This window comes from Salvelinus namaycush, chromosome 2 (assembly GCF_016432855.1).
Source record: "Salvelinus namaycush isolate Seneca chromosome 2, SaNama_1.0, whole genome shotgun sequence".
In the NCBI taxonomy this organism is placed as follows: Eukaryota; Metazoa; Chordata; class Actinopteri; order Salmoniformes; family Salmonidae; genus Salvelinus; species Salvelinus namaycush.
The window spans coordinates 77,911,005-77,929,513 of NC_052308.1; the positions used below are offsets into that span (position 1 = coordinate 77,911,005).

An 18,509-nucleotide genomic window follows, 5' to 3' on the forward strand; every position below is an offset into this window, starting at 1 on the left:
AGGAGACAGGCATACCAACAACTCTCCTTTATACTGCCACTATAGTACAGAGAGCCTGCCTCTGATAGGCCACTATAGTACAGAGAGCCTGCCTCTGATAGGCCACTATAGTACAGAGAGCCTGCCTCTGATAGGCCACTATAGTACAGAGAGCCTGCCTCTGATAGGTCTGTCCTGTCCACATAACTTGCTGGGTTTTGGCCAAACAGCCACTCTCTCTAATTCATTCCACCATGTAGAGAAGTCATTCTGAGTGCACTCTGTAGGCTGTAGGAAATAGGGGGCCATTTGGGACATAGTACGCTGTAACAAATTACACTGAGTGCTTCTGTTTTATTTTCATGTACTCTTATCACTCATCTCTTGCTCTCGCCCACTTTTTTTCCCTCTCCCCCCTCTCTGTTTGGTTTACTAAAAGACCCCTCTGCTACACCCTAAAAGACCCCTCTGCTACCCCCTAAAAGACCCCTCTGCTACCCCTAAAAGACCCCAAAAGACCCCTCTGCTACCCCCTAAAAGACCCCAAAAGACCCCTCTGCTACCCCCTAAGACCCCTCTGCTACCCCCTAAGACCCCCCTGCTACCCCCTAAAAGACCCCCCTGCTACCCCCTAAAAGACCCCCCTGCTACCCCCTAAAAGACCCCCCTGCTACAACCCTAAAAGACCCCAACAAGACCCCTCTGCTACCCCCTAAAAGACCCTTCTGCTACCCCCTAAAAGACCCCTCTGCTACAACCCAACAAGACCCCAACAAGACCCCTCTGCTACCCCCCAAAAGACCCCCCTGCTACAACCCTAAAAGACCCCAACAAGACCCCTCTGCCACCCCCTAAAATATCCCCCTGCTACAACCCTAAAAGACCCCAACAAGACCCCTCTGCTACCCCCCAAAAGACCCCAACAAAACCCCTCGGCCCCCCCCTGAAATATCCCCCTGCTACAACCCTAAAAGACCCCAACAAGACCCCTCTGCTACCCCCTAAAAGACCCCCCCGCTACAACCCTAAAAGACCCCAACAAGACCCCTCTGCCACCCCCTGAAATACCCCCCTGCTACAACCCTAAAAGACCCCAACAAGACCCCTCTGCCACCCCCTAAAAGACCCCTCTGCCACCCGTATGCTGTATCTGTCACTGGACAACATGTTCACTATGTTGGTTAGCTATTTATACCTAATCGCTGTGTACACAGACAGACGGTTGGTTAGTTATTTATACCCACTATTCTGGACCGCCATGTCAAAACAAGCTATCACAAACTAGCTGTCTGTCTGGGTACCACGAGGGCAGAGTGTCTGTGTGAGAGCAGTGTTTATAGCTATGCCACCACCAGTCACAAGGTGAGAACGGGGAGGTGGGAGTCAGTCGGCTCTCGCCTCAAGTAAACTCAGCAAGACCACGTCAGCGACCCAAATGGTACTCTGTACCCTACATGGCGCACTACATTTAACCAGAGCCTTATGGGCCCTGGGCAAAAATAGTGCATTATAAAGGGAATAGGGTTCCGTTTGGGACACTGCCCACAATAGGCTATTTAGTATTACAGTAAGTGCACTATAGGGCTCTTATCAAAAGAGGTGCCCCTTGGTCAAAAGAAGTGCACAATATAGGCTGCCATTTTGGACACATCCCATGATGAGCACAATGCAGGCTGTAGGTACTAGGTGGTGTGGATGAGCGGGAGTGAGACACTAGCCCTGTTTGAGTACTCTCAGAATGCATCCTTCCTTCCTCCTCCTTCTTCTTCTTCTTTGAAAGAGCCTAATCACTGATCTGGTGTCTGTTAATAGGTGAAAGCTAAGTAGTAGAATCCTTTACTTTCCCCTATCCAGCCATGTTGAATCAGTGATAGTAAGCCAGGGTGGTATTTCCTATTGATTTAGTGCACACCGTAGCGGTTTACAGCAAAACAAGCACATTTCTTTATGGGACAAGTTGAGTTAATGAATATAACCCAGGTAAAGTATGAACCAAGACAGAGCAAGGGCATCAGAGCGTGTTATTGGCCTTGGATAATGACTTACTCTCCTGACTCCTCTCTAATCCATAGTGAGACAAAGGTTACTGCAGGTCATTCTCCCCCTGGCAGACAGCAGCATCGATCACAGAGCTTCTACCTCATCCTTATCAAGGGAGGAAGAAGGTGCCCCGAGAGTAGACGCTGATCTTGGGTCATTTGGGCATTTCCCCCATTAAGGTTAAGTTTAGGATTGGGGAGATGATCCGTAGCTAGGGGAAACGTCACCCAGGTAGGAGCCTTATCAGGCATTAATGTATTTTACAAACTTGAATAAAGGCCTATTAGCTACTAATCAAATCAAATGTTATTTATCCCATGAACCGAATAAAACAGGTGTTGACTTGACCTAATACCAAGCTACTGCTGAAAGTAAACAACGTTTTTGTTTGGGAAACAAACATCAATGTGGTAAGATGGTCCGCTAAATGACGTAAATGTAAACAAACATGTCGCACACTAGGAGATGTGACGCTATGGTCAACTGATAAGGGTGGACTTTGTACTTCCTTGCCAACCGGGTTGGGTAGCTAGCTATATCACTCTGCACATTGTCCTCTGACAACAAAACAAACGTTGCAACATACAGTAGTGCTGCCATGCATAGCCTTCGCCCCACTGGGCTCGTCATCATGTTTAAAGTTAGTAAAATACAGTTGGGTAATAACAGTAATAAGAGGTATTAGTTTGCGCTAGTCTGTATACCTTTCTATAGCATGAAATTGATATCTAAGTAGCTAAAACAGTGACTTTCAGATCAATCAACAAATGAATAACCGTTCTTCCGGCCTACCAACCGTTGCCAGCCAACTACTGTACAGGCCAGCTGTATAAGAGAAAGGCTATAGCCATACACATAGCTAGAACTGATATTGTCTATGGCTGTAGAAAACTAGACTGGTGCCAGTCTGTTTCTGCTCCATTGCCAACTCCTCAAGGAATTGGCATGTTTAGCTTGACAATAACAATGCAATTCCTCAGGCAAACGCACAAACCGATTTGGGACCAGGCTAATTGTTAGCTAGCAGCAAGTCAGCAACTGCACTGTACCAAGCTATTTCCAATATTTTTTTTAAATATTTTTTTCCCCCGTAAGCTTTATTTAACTAGGAAAGTCAGTTAAGAACAAATTCTTATTTACAATGACGGCCTTTTTATTTTATTTCACTAGGTAGGCTAGTTGAGAACAAGTTCTCATTTACAACTGCGACCTGGCCAAAATAAAGCAAAGCAGTTCGACACATACAACAACAGCGTTACACATGGAATAAACAAACACACAATCAATAATACATTAGAAAAAATTATATATACAGTCAGTGCAAATGAGGTAAGATAAGGGAGGTAAGGCAATAAATAGGCCATAGTGGCGAAGTAATTACAATACAGCAATTAAACACTGGAATGGTAGATGTGCAGAAGATGAATGTGCAAGTAGAGATACTGGGGTGCAAAGGAGAACCGGGGAACAGTGGGATAACTGCCTTGTTCAGAGGCAGAACGGCAGATGTTCACCTTGTTAGCTCAGGGATTCGATCCAACAACCTTACCACTAGGCTACCACCTGCCGCCCCAATATCCATACATCATAGTGACAGCTAAGGTTACGTAACATCCTACCTAAACCACATTTAGCAAACCATGTGCACAGAAACTTAAGTCTAGCTGAGATCATTCCGTTCGTACTGGCTGTTTGTCGACACTGGCAGGCTGTGAGCACATTCACAGCCCCTCTCTCAGAAAGGTAGCAACTGAAACAGTATAGCTAGCTAGTAGGTACTATAGTTCTCTGACTTTAGGAGCATTTGTGATTGAAATCACAAAATAATCACATTAGTAGACACTTTTGTTTGGCCAGGCAGCACTCAAATTCATGTTTACAAAGTAGCAAAAATACCTAGTTAGCCAGTTTGTGCTGAAGCTGGATGTAACGATGTGCCGTTATATCTAGCTCAGTTGTTATAATCAACAGTTGATCAACCAAAACGTTACATTGTTGGTAGAGCTACGCTAAGAGTTAGTTACTAGCCTAGCTAACGTTACCTAGTTACTTCAATTACTGAGGTTACTATGCACACAACAGACCACCGAAAATGATATAAACCCTTTTCGCAGCTAGGCAACGTTGTACATGTAGCTAATATAACGAGGTAGCTGGATAGTAGGCGTAGCTACACGACTTACCACCCATCACACCACACCCGGACAGAGCGTTTCCTCTTCTCTGGGCTGCAAGCCAAGTCTCCCTGCGTAGCACCGCTCTCTATCCCCTGCTCATTCGATGTGTGGTGACCGTTCTTGATCATGTTGATAAAATAATATTAAAACTCTGAGCTAAAACCACACAAGAATAAAAGAATGCCGCCAAAGTAAAGTTAAAAGGACGGGTCGTGCGATCTCATTCCCCGGTTTAATGTAAGAATGAACCCGCCGGTTGGACAACGCCTCCTTTTGCGTGGAAATCGCGTCATGATCGAACCATGACTACTCCTAGGTAGCGGCCATGCTGGGTTGCGTAAAAACTCATATCACGTGATTACGGAAACCCGCACAACGTAGATTTTGGGTGTGTTCGTGAATTCAATCTCGAGTGCCAGGGTGCGCTCAGGGCGTTCTTAAACACAAAGCGTTTCGCAGAGTAGGGTTGATCCGAGCGTTTAGACTCCACAACGGCAGTCAAGCGCCCAAGCTAACTGGCTAGCTTCCAGACACAAATGAGAGAACACCTCACTCTGACCATTTTACTCGCCCTAGCAGAGCTGGTTAGGCTGTTTTATCCTGATGGTTGGTGATTGTAACTGTGCTGCTGGCAACAATTTAATTACCCTTTTTTGCCGACGTTTATTGACACCAGCCATATTCAACGGGTGTTGAGCTTTAGTAAATTCATCAGTTATTCTGCGCTCTGGCAAAACTCAGACGAGAGTGCTCTGAAATAGAGTAAATAGCCAGAGCGAATTTACGAACGCATCCTATACATTTCCGATAAATCTACGCGATTCGTGTGTAAACAAAGTACCAGAACACTTTCCTGACAACCAATTTGTTTGAGACACAAAAAAATACAGCATGCAAAGTTTCAATAGATTCAGTGGAACTTTAAATTATAGTAACAGTACAAAAACAGTCAAGGGGTGGACAATGTATACTTCACAGTAGCCCAAAGGCCTGCAAATGGCGATATTGAGTCGTTTTACTCATATCAAATCAAACGTTATTGGGCCAATACAACAGGTGTAGACTACAGTGAAATGCTTATCCCCGCTATACACTAATATCCCCATGGACCGATTCGTAGATAAAACATTCTCCATTCAGGCTGCGAAGTTGTAGATTTCCTCCATATAAACGGGGAAGTTTACCTAAAATCCCAAACTTCCTAAGTGATTCCATACATTGAAATTAGTTAGGTGGAATGTGCCTTCTCCCTCTCTCTCCCTGTTGTTGCAGTCGGCCACATGCAATAATAATATAAAATAATCGCAATTGTTTTAGGTGGAAAGTACACATTTCCTGATTTAAAACATATAGTATTTTTGATTAAAATTGCTAATCTGGCCAGACCCTTTAAATAAATGTAGTAATTTGTCCACAATTCACGGTTTTCTCAATTGCTGACAATGGAGCCGCGCACAAAGACACGTCACATGACTCATTTGAGCAGCTCTCCAGTTCTACACTGTAGGGCACAGGTGTCAAACTCATTCCACGGGGGGCCGAGTGTCTGCGGGTTTTCGCTCCTCCCTTGTACTTGATTGATGAATTAACATCACTAATTAGTTAGGAACTCCCCACACCTGGTTGTCTAGGGCTTTATTGAAAGGAAAAACCAAAAACCTGCAGACACTAGGCCCTCCGTGGAATGAGTTTGACACCCCTGCGAGAGGAGAACTCCTCCTAACTAGTTTCAATGTATGGAATCACGTGGGAAATGTGGGCTTTTAGCTTAACTTCCCCTTTAACTTGATTTAATGGCGAGAAGGCAGAATAAAAAAACAACAGGGAAACTGTGTGTACTTTCTGAAACACCATTTTCCACCACCATAGTTGGTATAGTGGTGAGGTTTTAATGGGTGTAGGGTTAGTTGGTATAGTGGTGAGGTTTTAATGGGTGTAGGGTTAGTTGGTATAGTGGTGAGATTTAATGGGTGTAGGGTTAGTTGGTATAGTGGTGAGGTTTAATGGGTGTAGGGTTAGTTGGTATAGTGGTGAGGTTTTAATGGGTGTAGGGTTAGTTGGTATAGTGGTGAGGTTTTAATGGGTGTAGGGTTAGTTGGTATAGTGGTGAGGTTTTAATGGGTGTAGGGTTAGTTGGTATAGTGGTGAGATTTTAATGGGTGTAGGGTTAGTTGGTATAGTGGTGAGGTTTAATGGGTGTAGGGTTAGTTGGTATAGTGGTGAGGGTTTAATGGGTGTAGGGTTAGTTGGTATAGTGGTGAGGTTTAATGGGTTGTAGGGTTAGTTGGTATAGTGGTGAGGTTTTAATGGGTGTAGGGTTAGTTGGTATAGTGGTGAGGTTTAATGGGTGTAGGGTTAGTTGGTATAGTGGTGAGGTTTTAATGGGTGTAGGGTTAGTTGGTATAGTGGTGAGGTTTTAATGGGTGTAGGGTTAGTTGGTATAGTGGTGAGGTTTTAATGGGTGTAGGGTTAGTTGGTATAGTGGTGAGGTTTAATGGGTGTAGGGTTAGTTGGTATAGTGGTGAGGTTTTAATGGGTGTAGGGTTAGTTGGTATAGTGGTGAGGTTTTAATGGTGTAGGGTTAGTTGGTATAGTGGTGAGGTTTTAATGGGTGTAGGGTTAGTTGGTATAGTGGTGAGGTTTTAATGGGTAATGGGGTAGGGTTAGTTGGTATAGTGGTGAGGTTTTAATGGGTGTAGGGTTAGTTGGTATAGTGGTGAGGTTTTAATGGGTGTAGGGTTAGCTGCTAGTCCCCCCCACCCACCACCATCTCAAGTCTCTCTTTTTGTATCAATGTGTCACGGGAGTACAGTAGGTTGTGGTGTATGCACCTCAGTTGGATGCAATCAGCCAATACAATTAAAAAAGAACAGACTGCTGCAACATGATTGGCTAAACGCAATACATAACATCAAGGACTAGCATTAACTACTCTACGATAGAGGAAAATGGTGTTTCATAAATAAAGTATGCATATTTTCTAAATGTTTTCCCTCCTCACCATTAAATCCAGTTAAGGAGGAAATTGACACCTTTGCCGCCTGAACGGAGAATGTTTAATGTACGAACCCGTCCACGGGGGACACGGCTGCATACATTTCCTTTGGATGGCAAGATGAAACTACTGAATATCGCCATCTGCTGGCCTTTGGACTGACTTCACAGTAACTCTGAAACAAAAGGGTTATACATATTGCAAAGTAGAGACTTGCCACAAGGCTTCATAGTGTAAAACTGCAGCATTGCAATGATGGTAGTAATCATGATCACTCAGTGCTCATCCTTGCCTTTCTAGGTGTATGGAGAAGTTGCTCCTAAACACTGATCCTGGGTCATTCCTGGCCTCCGTGTGAAGTGTGAATTTATTTCATCTGTAGCCTAATAAACTGCATGGTTTCCCAATGAGTCTTAGTGAGAGGACCACACAACATGTCATCGCGTGACTAAGTTTACTTTGATATGACTGCTATTATATCAATATTTGTGCATAAAAGCGTTTCCACTGACATTTCTTGCGTAGTTAATTTTACAGACACAAAAAGATCCCACCTTGTCTAGGTTGGATAGAAACCTGGTTTATGAAAACAAATAATGTTTTTTTTAAGTGTTTACATAGTGGCGTAGCCAGTCCACAAGGTGGCGCAGGGCCTCTTCTATTATTTGGGGAGAACACCGATGTATAGCACCAAGAAAACACAACATTTAACACTGAGATTCCATCCCAAATATACCCCCTTCAGCATGTAGTGCTCTACTTTAGACCAGGACCCATAGACAATAGGTTGCCATTTGGGACATACCCTAAATTCCCACTTCCATTATTGTAAAACCAAATGCCTGACAATAACACCATCCAATGACAGATACTAATGCCATGAATGTGCTGTACTGTAATAGGATGGCATCGACGACGGAAAACCTGAGGAAAGTTAGTAAGGTGCTGTGCATGTAACAAACACAAAACACCACTCCTATGAAACTACATAAAAGCACCATTCAATTGAAAAACCAAACTCTGTATTAGGTGGGTTATAATCTTTCTAGAAGTTACACAGGGTTGACAGAAGGACCTAAATGCTGCATCGTGTCACTTTACCAAGTCTTTCTTCATATTAAACATCTGATTAATCTAATTCTCCATGTGTTCTGTATTAAAGGGTACTTTATTAAATATAACAGAGATTTAAAATTGAATATTGGTGCACAATTTCGAAAGAAAAAATATCAAAGGGACACAAAGGCATTCATTTCGTGGAACAACCCATCTGTTTATGGACCCATATTTGCAAAACCTAACTATTCAATGTCTTTGTTTCACAGGGGACAGACCTAATCGTTGCTCTCTAAGTGGGAGGGGCTTATCATCTGGGAGCCTCAACAACATCATGATTCTGACAAGACAGAGAAGAGTCTATCCAGATCAGGACACCTCAAGAAACACCAGCAGAGAGGTATAGGGAAGAAACCTCACCACTGCTGCTCTGACTGTGGGAAGAATTTTACTAAACAGAGGGATTTACACCAGAGAGAAACCGTACCACTGCTCTCAGTGTGGGAAGGGTTTCGCTGCATCTAAAACCTTAAAATCTCATCAGAGAAATCATATAAATGCTTCAAACAATCAGGAGCCCTGACTACACACCAACGCATACACACAGGAGAGAAGCCATATAGCTGTGATCAGTGTGCGAAGAGCTTCAGTCATTCAGGAGCCCTGACTACACACCAACGCATACACACAGGAGAGAAGCCGTATAGCTGTGATCAGTGTGGGAAGAGCTTCAGTCATTCAGGAGCCCTGACTACACACCAACGCATACACACAGGAGAGAAGCCGTATAGCTGTGATCAGTGTGGGAAGAGTTTTGCTCAAGATTTCACTCTGACTAAACACCAGCTCACATACACTGGAGAGAAACCTTACTCCTGTCTATGTGGAAAGAGCTTTGCTCATTCAGGGTCACTGATAAAACACCAGAAAGCACAAACATGTTTTCTTTCATCTCCCTCCTCTCTGGCACTGGTTTCAGATCCCTAAATAAAGTTTCAATAGAAAACATCTTGTGAAGAGTCATCCATCTCCCATTCTCTAACAGTTTATGTCTGATTACCATGGTAACCTGTGTCGCATAATATGCAGCTCTGGATCCATATGTATCAAGCGTCTTGGAGTAGGAGTGTTGTGTGTGTGTGGTGGGGAGGAGGTGTTCAGAGCTGTATCTTATTTAACTCCTATTATCCATTAAATAACTGTATAATGTTGAATAATGTTTCAACAATACTAGGTGTGTATTGTTAAGTTCTGAACAAACAGAGTAAAAACTCAGACAATTAGAAAAAGCTCAAATCAACTTTATTCACCCACTGGGTCATACAGCTGCAAAGACAAAGACGTGATTATAGAAGCACATATATTTATACCTTCCTACTAGGCGAGGTGTCAACTTGTTGCACATCTAGACAGCCAATAAAACTCTGTAGCTAGGCAGGAACTTAATTGGTTCCTCACTGGTGTAGTCATGGCCCTGCCTGATGCTTGAACCTTCGTGGGCGTATTAAAATCTATAATAATAATTTAAAAAATGTTTTACAAGGAGCATAGACCTCTTGTATTATTTGTTTGCCCCTAAAAGATTGTTGTGGAAATTCACCAGTAAGGAGTCAAACTCAATGTAACTCAAACACAAGATAGAGGGAGAGGAGATGCCGTGTACAATTCAAGGCTATCTTCAAACATAACATTTTCCGTCACAAGATGTTCACATATTTATTGTAAATCCCTTGACCAGGTTTTAGTGTAACTAATGGGACATATGGAAGTACAGAAGCCACAGGCCTATTAGTGTGGTCAAATGTTGTTGCAATGATTTAAATATGGATATCTTTCAACTTTCCTAATTGTATATTAAGTGTGCTCCAGAAAGATGTTCACACATTTTTATTGTGAAGCGAATGATGTGTTGGTTGTTAGGGAGAGGCATCATGGGGCAGGAAGCCAGCTCTGCCCATCAGCACTTATAGGTCATGTCAACCACAGACCTCACCACTCTTCTGTTTTCTCACGGCCAGTAAGGTCTCCCCTACCAAACTTCTCTCTCTTCACTCTGGAAATTAGCATTCTACTTTTTACGCAGAACGAATGCTTGCATGTAAATGTCATAGTAAAACATACATCTGGAATGTGGTTTCATGTTTTTTGTTTTGTTTACATTGCTGATTGCATATTCATTTTTTTGATTTCATTTTTTGTGTTTAGTATTATGTAGAAGAGACCAGGATATGTTGTTGGCCTGGGTCCCAATACTCAGTGTTATAGTCCTGGTCCTGAGAATAGAGACCAGGATATGTTGTTGGCCTGGGTCCCAATACTCAGTGTTATAGTCCTGGTCCTGAGAATAGAGACCAGGATATGTTGTTACCCTGTGTCCCAATACTCGGTGTTGTAGTCCTGGTCCTGAGAATAGAGACCAGGATATGTTGTTGGTCTGGGTCCCAACACTCAATGTTATAGTCCTGGTCCTGAGAATAGAGACCAGGATATGTTGTTACCCTGTGTCCCAATACTCGGTGTTGTAGTCCTGGTCCTGAGAATAGAGACCAGGATATGTTGTTGGTCTGGGTCCCAACACTCAATGTTGTAGTCCTGGTCCTGAGAATAGAGACCAGGATATGTTGTTGGCCTGGGTCCCAACACTCAGTGTTGTAGTCCTGGTCCTGAGAATAGAGACCAGGATATGTTGTTGGTCTGGGTCCCAACACTCAATGTTATAGTCCTGGTCCTGAGAATAAAACAGGTTTAAAACAACAACAGAGAAACACGTGTCTTACAGTGCTACACATCTGTTATAATAAGTGTTGTTTACTGCTTAATTGAAGTATCAGGTGTAGTTTTTCACCAGTTATAAAGTGTGTTTGTTGTCTCTATGTTTCTAGGCTGCAGGGAGGGAGATGCAACAACAGCCCTGAGAACATCTGGACTCAAATGAAACACGGTTCCAAGTTGCTGCCAGGTACAAGTAGACGATAGCAGAAAACAGTATTCTTAGTGAAAGGGGTGTTGTTGAACATTTTCTTGACTTTACTCGACTTTTATAGATTGGTGAAATATTATCCAAGAACATTCTGAAGTAAGTTTTACCGTACATGAGATGTGAGACGCTATGTTGTCATAAAGTAATTGAGCTTAGATATTTAAATAGCTGTTTGATTGCTCTGGTCTATGGTTACATCAGTTGCAACATCGAGACTGGAATTCTCTTGCGGCCGGAAACCCCTCAAACCTTATCTGAACACCGTGACAACATATTAACTGCGCTGTAGCCTACACATGTATTTTCTTTAGTAAGAAACAATAGCTTCCACGATGAATCCGGTAAGTCTGGTTTCCTTTAAACAGTGTAGGTCTGCTGTGTTGTATAAAATGTCTAGGACTAGTTTTCATCATATTTGATCCTCCACATTGCTGTGTTCAGTTTAAACGGCTGGACAAAAAACATGACGGTAAAACTTGTTGGGATTGTTTTTTCCTTCGGCAAAGTAGCGTACTACTTTATCATGCGTAGGAATCTACGCCTATTACTTAAGCATCTCTCCTTCCTCCCAAAGTGTACACTTGTTCACCTCCACTTACTTGAAGGTCAGATTATTCATTATATGAAAAAAAGATACATATTTGCGACTGTATCTAACGATGTTCAACTCAGTATGCTTATCAAACTCAATTCCTGTACCCCTTTCTCCCTCATACAGTATCAGTCTCTCTCTTTCCCGATCATACTTCCCACACTGTATCAGTACATTCTCCACTGTCTCTGTTTCCTGGCAGTAATCACATCTTCCTGTTGAATGATTTCCTATCACATTTAATAACTTATTCAGCTGGCTGTGTCCTACTCTTAGCCTTGTAAGGATAGCCTCCTCTCTTCTGTCCATTCCTACCATCCTCCCCTACTTTACTCTGTACCTGGAATAGGGGCAGCAGGTAACCTAGCAGTTTATAGCGTTGGGCCAGTAACCCGAGCCGACTAGGTGAAAAATCTGTCTGTGCCTCTGAGCAACTTAACTCTAAATGTTTGTGTAAGTCGCTCTGATAAGAGTTTCTGCTAAATGACTAAAATGTAAACAATGAATAGATGGCTGCCCTTATTGTCACTGTTCCACTGCTCCTGCCATCTCTGCACCACCACTGCCCATATCATTCCCTTAGCCTCTGCTTTTCTCATTGGCACCTCCACCTCCTGTCTCCTAAGGGTCTGTTTAGCTAGTACATCTACTTCCTCATTCCCTTCCACCCCCACATGGGCCGGGACCCAAGCAAAGCTTATATGGACATCCATCACCCGGGCATAGAGCAGGCCTTGTCTGCTATGTGAGCTAAATGACTGCAGACTCATCAACACAGCACACGAGTCAGAACATATAGCTACTCTGTCTGGCTTGACTTCCTCCACCCACTGCAAGGCCAACAGTACGACCATCAGCTCTGCCATGTACATAGCCAGGTGGTCTGTGATACGTCTCCTGACAGCCATCCCACTTTCCTGTTCAACAAAGGCTGATCCAGTCTGACCTGTCCTTGGGTCTTTTGATCCATCTGTATATATGGGTAAAAATACTGATTTACAGTTTCCAGTCGCCTTTTAAAGAACTTGCATGGATCAACCCCCTCCCTGTCTTTCCATAATCTCTCCAACACTTGTAAATCAACTACTGGAGGTGGAAGTAGCCATGGTGGACTCACAGGGATAGGTACCGTGGGGCTAAAGTCCCTGACATACATACCCATCTGCCTCGCCTGCTTATCACCCACCCATCCAAAGCTTTTATTCTGTCCATGTTCATGCTCCCAACTTTTCTGTAGCACCCCTTTTGTGGGGTGAGACAAATTAACTGTAAATTAACCCAATAATGAATTGCCAGCGATTGTCTTCTAATATGTAATGAAAAGAAGTGTCTTCACAAATGGCAGGCAGTCGTTATCACAGCCACAAAGTAAAACATTTATATCGTAGAAATTCATGGAAACAAAAATGTGCTTTTTTGAGTTTAAGGTTAGGATCAGGCATAAGGTTAGCAGTGTGGTTAAGGTTAGGTTTAATATTACATTTTAAGACGATAAATTGTTTAAATAGGCGTGTTTTTTTTAAATCGATCAAGTTTATGTATTTATTGCCCGTTTTATATCAGCCGATGTCACAAAGTTCCCTGTACAGAAACCCAGCCTAAAACTCCCAAAAGCAAGCAATGCAGATGTAGAAGCACGGTGGCTAGGAAAAACTCCATAGAAAGGCAGGAACCTAGGAAGAAACCTAGAGAGGAACCAGGCTCTGAGGGGTGGCCAGTCCTCTTCTGGGTGTGCCGGGTGGAGAATATAAGAGTACATGGCCATTAAGGCCAGATTGTTCCTCAAGATGTTCAAACGTTCATAGATTACCAGCGGGGTCAAATAATAAAGTTCATGACTTTGTGGCTATGGTAACTAATGTCGACCTGGCACTAGTGGTTTTTTTCTCTCAAAGTTGCTGACATGTCACGTGTCCTACTTTTATCAGTACACTCGTAACAACTTAATCATTACGAAACGTATATTCGATCAAATAAGCCACAAGTCGCCTCTTCCTCTCTGTTTTGAAAGGAAATTACTGGTATACTAAATATGGTGGAAACTCTGACTAGCCCATGCCTCCACCAACCCAATACTATTCGATTAGTGGGAAGTAGTGAACGATTGAACATTTGAGGAAAAAGGAGATATTCTAGGGATGTTCCCAAATCCATCAGAGGTGTAGACTAAAATAATACAATATTTGGTTTAATGATAAACTGTTTGATATTTCTTGCGGCCAACAGGACAAAGCTAGCACGTTCCCCTCCACCCTCCCGGAGTCCCCGGGTCAAACGCCTCCTGGTACCGCTTTACTGCTGGTTCTGGTCGACTGCAGGAAAGCACCGGGGCAGAGTGGAACTGAGAGAGGAGGAGGAGAAGAGAAGGAAGATGGAGATTTGATTTCATTAAGTAAGAACCATGTTGTGTCGATTAGACTACAGTCTGCTTCTGAAACGATAGCGGAGGTGCATAAAGATGGCGGCCCGCAGGTACTTACCACAACTTCCTGGTTTTCCTACGTTCACTGTTTTTCACATTGCTCGCTTTCTCTTTTTTTTTTGGTATGGTCATTAGCACAGTAAACATGATCTCAATTTTAGTTTCAAGACGCTGGCAATTTGAAAACTCGTCAAAGTAGATTGTGTTGATTTATTGGAACATTGAACAATGTCGAGCACCGTAGTTTCAAAACGGGATAGTTCTAAAACAATGACGTCATATCAGAATTCTGCCATCTTTATGCGCTTTAGTCATTAATTGATTCGTGATATAGTGATGAAAATATCTGGGTAGTTCCGCCCATTTTTAAAAGTGTAACTTGGTCCAAAATATATATTTCACCTAATGTTAACATTCTGTCATAAAGAGCACATGTTCAACTTAATAAAAAACATGTTTTCCCATCTCAAGACATTTTGAATACAAATATTACTATACAAAGTGCCTATGTGCCAAATAAAGTGACATGGTTGAATGTAACAGGGGACCAGTGAAAACAACAAAACCACTGGATTACATGTGTAAAATAGTCCTTTAAATCAGCCATAAAACCGCTTGTGACAGGGGGAATGGAAGCTAGTTTTGTGCAACAGGGTGAATGGAAGCTAGTTTTGTGCAACAGGGAGCGGCAATTGAATGCAATCTTCACAACAACAAAAACATTTCTAGCATGTAAAAGGGTTGACTTCCTCAGTTCTCCACCACAAAAACATTTCTAGCATGTAAAAGGGTTGACTTCCTCAGTTCTCCACCACAAAAACATTTCTAGCATGTAAAAGGGTTGACTTCCTCAGTTCTCCACCACAAAACAGCAGTAAATTGACAAAAAGAGTAGAACCAGCTCACCAGCTTTTACTCTGATTTGACTATTAGATGTTCAATGTTTCTTTTGGATTTTTATTTTTTATAGTTTCACCATATTAAAACGAGAGTTGGGTTTATGTAACAGGGTTGACCTTAAAATGAGGGACAGATGAGTTTTCACATACAAACTTTATATGTTTGAATTCTGAATCAAATACGCTTCTCAAAAATATGTTTATTTTGATTAGCAATTTTCTGCATTTATTAAAGTCCCGTCAGGTACCCTGATATCAGATGTCCATGCTATTCAATATCTTTGTTTCACAGGGTACAGCCCAAACCGTTGCTCTCTCAGTGGGAGGGGCTTATCATCTGGGGAGTCTAAACAACAATTGGATGCTGACAAGACGTCTCTCCAGAAGAGTCTCTCCAGATCAGAACGTCTCAATAGCTGTGATCAGTGTGGGAAGAGCTTCAAACAATCACGACACCTGACTACACACCAACGAATGCACACAGGAGAGAAGCCTTATAGCTGTGATCAGTGTGGGAAGAGATTTGCTGTATCAGGAATCCTGACTACACACCAGCGCATACACACTGGAGAGAAGCCTTATAGCTGTGATCAGTGTGGGAAGAGATTTGCTGTATCAGGAATCCTGACTACACACCAACGAATACACACTGGAGAGAAGCCTTATAGCTGTGATCAGTGTGGGAAGAGCTTCAAACAATCACGACACCTGACTATACACCAACGCATACACACAGGAGAGAAGCCTTATAGCTGTGATCAGTGTGGGAAGAGATTTGCTGTATCAGGAGACCTGACTACACACCAGCGCATACACACTGGAGAGAAGCCTTATAGCTGTGATCAGTGTGGGAAGAGCTTCAATCAGTCAGGAGCCCTGACTATACACCAACGCATACACACAGGAGAGAAGCTTTATAGGTGTGATCAGTGTGGGAAGAGTTTCAGGACGTCAGGACACCTGACTACACACCAACGCATACACACAGGAGAGAAGCCTTACCACTGTGATCAGTGTGGGAAGAGCTTCAATCAATCAGGGACCCTGACTACACACCAACGCATACACACAGGAGAGAAGCCTTACCACTGTGATCAGTGTGGGAAGAGCTTAAGGAATTCAGGACACCTGACTATACACCAACGTATGCACACAGGAGAGAAGCCATATAGCTGTGATCAGTGTGGGAAGAGTTTTGCTCGAGATTTCAACCTGACTAAACACCATTTCACACACACTGGAGAGAAACCTTACTCTTGTCTATGTGGAAAGAGCTTTGCTCATTCAGAGTCACTGAAAAAACACCAGAAAGCCCTTTCCTCTCCGGCACCGGTTCCAGATCCCTAAATAAAGGTTCAATAGAAACACCTTGTGAAGAGTCATCCATCTCCCATTCTCTAACAGTTTAAGTTTGATTACCATGGTAACCTGTGTAGCATAATATGCAGCTCTGGATCCATATGTATCAAGTGTCTTGGAGTAGGAGTGTTGTGTGTGTGTGGTGGGGAGGAGGTGTTCAGAGCTGTATCTTATTTAACTCCTATTATCCATTAAATAACTGTATAATGTTGAATAATGTTTCAACAATACTAGGTGTGTATTGTTAAGTTCTGAACAAACAGTAAAAACTCAGACAATTAGAAAAAGCTCAAATCAACTTTATTCACCCACCGGGTTATACAGCTGCAAAGACAAAGACATGATTATAGAAGCACATAGTTTTATACCTTCCTACTAGGCCGGGTGTCAACTTGTTGCACATCTAGACAGCCAATAAAACTCTGTTGCTAGGCAGGAACTGAATTGGTTCCTCACTGGTGTAGTCATGGCCCTGCCTGATGCTCGAACCTTCGTGGAAGTATATGTGTGTGAAATAGGACTGTTTATTTTCACTTCATCTGGCCTGACCTCGGGACGGATTCCTCGTTCGTCCCTAATCCACGGCTGTTTTACTTTATCAGTGACTGAGACCAGACTGTTGCCCTTTGCCTCCCTCCTTAGGAGCTGTGATATTTAACAATAACATGTTTTGACAGAGTGTAAACTTTCTGCACTCCCCCTTGTCTCACTCAGTAACTTTCCATACACTTAGTTCTTATCCACCCTCCATTGACCCCAACATATACATTCCTTCTACCTGCAAAGTAATCAATAAGTTCCAGTCTGGTAACATGAATAGTTAGATTTCAAGCTAGAATCCAACAGTATTCATGTATTCAATAGATCAATAAATTAAATCCATTATCTGCAAAACAATGTCTACTTATCACATGAATTATATGTTTTTAAAATCTATAATAATAATACTTTTACAAGGAGCATAGACCTCTTGTATAATTTGTTTGCTCCTAAAAGATTGTTGTGGAAATTCACCAGTAAGGACTCAAACTCAATGTAAATGAATCAATCTTTATTATCAGGACCGGAGAGGTTCACAAACTCAACCCAAGCTTGATGACAACTCTGACAAGGGCGTTCCCTCTCAGTCCTTATATACTGCTACACGAACAAGTCATATAAGCATGATTTACATCATTCATTATTAGCATTGATTCCTGCATGTGACTTCCGTCTGGAGTGCCAGAGTGCGCTCTGGGCATTCATAAATTCAAATCCTTTCGCGGTGTACATGTTTTTTTTATATACATATATTTAAAGAAGGGTTGATCCGAGCGTTTTAACCTCACAACGGCAATTAAGCACTCAAGCTAACTGGCTAGCTACTTCCAAACACAAATGAGAGAAACCCTCACTCTGACCATTTTACTCACCCTAGCAGAGCTGGTTAGGCTGTTTTATCCAGATGGTTGGTGATTGTAACTGTGCTGCTGGCATCAATTGAATTACCCTTTTTTTGCCGACGTTTACTGACACCAGCCATATTCAACGGGTGTTGAGCTTTAGTAAATTCATAATTTATTCTGCGCTCTGGCAAAACTCAGACGAGTGCTCTGAAAACAGAGTAATTAGCCAGAGCGAATTTACGAACGCATCCTATACATTTCCGATACATCTACGCGATTCGTGTGTAAACAAAGTACAAAAACACTTTCCTGTCAACCAATGTGTTTGAGAGAGAAAACAATACAACAGGCAAAGTTTGAATAGATTCAACGGCACTTTTTAAAATTATCATAACATTACATAAACAGTCAAGGGGTGGACAATGTATACTTCACAGTTGCCCAAAGGCCGGCAAATGGCGATATTGAGTCGTTTCATCTTATCATCCAAAGGGAATGCATGCAGCCGGATATACACTCATATCATATTAAATGTTATTGGGCACATACGCCAATACAACAGGTGTATACTTTACAGTGAAATGCTTATCCCCGCTATACAGTCATATCCCCATGGACCGGTTCG

The 18,509-nt window shown here is 42.5% G+C and overlaps 2 protein-coding genes and 2 long non-coding RNA genes across 5 annotated transcripts in view; 2 read left to right on the plus strand and 2 right to left on the minus strand.

Moving 5' to 3' along the window:
* LOC120018937 (ethanolamine-phosphate cytidylyltransferase-like) overlaps positions 1 to 4,511 on the minus strand; it is a 38,651-nt gene extending 34,140 nt beyond the window's left edge. Inside the window, exon 1 of the mRNA XM_038962153.1 lies at positions 4,203 to 4,511. Within this exon, the coding sequence (XP_038818081.1) occupies positions 4,203 to 4,324 (122 nt within the window). The 5' untranslated portion in view covers positions 4,325 to 4,511. The remainder of the gene's footprint in view (positions 1 to 4,202) is intronic.
* On the plus strand, positions 1,969 to 9,510 carry LOC120019313. The gene is made up of 2 exons (XR_005472322.1): positions 1,969 to 2,250; positions 8,517 to 9,510. It is a non-coding gene; the product is annotated as an uncharacterized LOC120019313 (long non-coding RNA).
* Positions 9,511 to 11,442: 1,932 nt separating this feature from the next.
* Positions 11,443 to 17,385, plus strand: LOC120018887 (zinc finger protein 180-like). 2 transcript variants are annotated; one of them, XM_038962110.1, is made up of 3 exons: positions 11,443 to 11,568; positions 14,046 to 14,211; positions 15,433 to 17,385. In XM_038962110.1, the coding sequence occupies exons 1-3, from the start codon at positions 11,560 to 11,562 to the stop codon at positions 16,485 to 16,487; spliced, it is 1,230 nt and encodes a 409-aa protein (XP_038818038.1). In that variant the 5' UTR covers positions 11,443 to 11,559; the 3' UTR covers positions 16,488 to 17,385. The 2 variants fall into 2 exon arrangements, 1 of the variants encoding a protein (XP_038818038.1); XR_005472274.1 differs by lacking the exons at positions 11,443 to 11,568; positions 15,433 to 17,385 and adding an exon at positions 11,575 to 12,801 and having other exon boundaries at positions 14,046 to 14,619.
* LOC120019256 lies at positions 13,992 to 14,534 on the minus strand. The gene is made up of 2 exons (XR_005472314.1): positions 14,300 to 14,534; positions 13,992 to 14,160 (listed from the first exon to the last, which is right to left on the minus strand). It is a non-coding gene; the product is annotated as an uncharacterized LOC120019256 (long non-coding RNA).
* Positions 17,386 to 18,509: the final 1,124 nt, after the last annotated feature.

Excerpts from the sequence above, each read along its gene's own strand:
- LOC120018887 (XM_038962110.1), top strand. Across the intron at positions 14,212-15,432 it reads TGGAGATTTGATTTCATTAA|GGTACAGCCCAAACCGTTGC; the intron begins GTAAGAACCATG and ends TTTGTTTCACAG.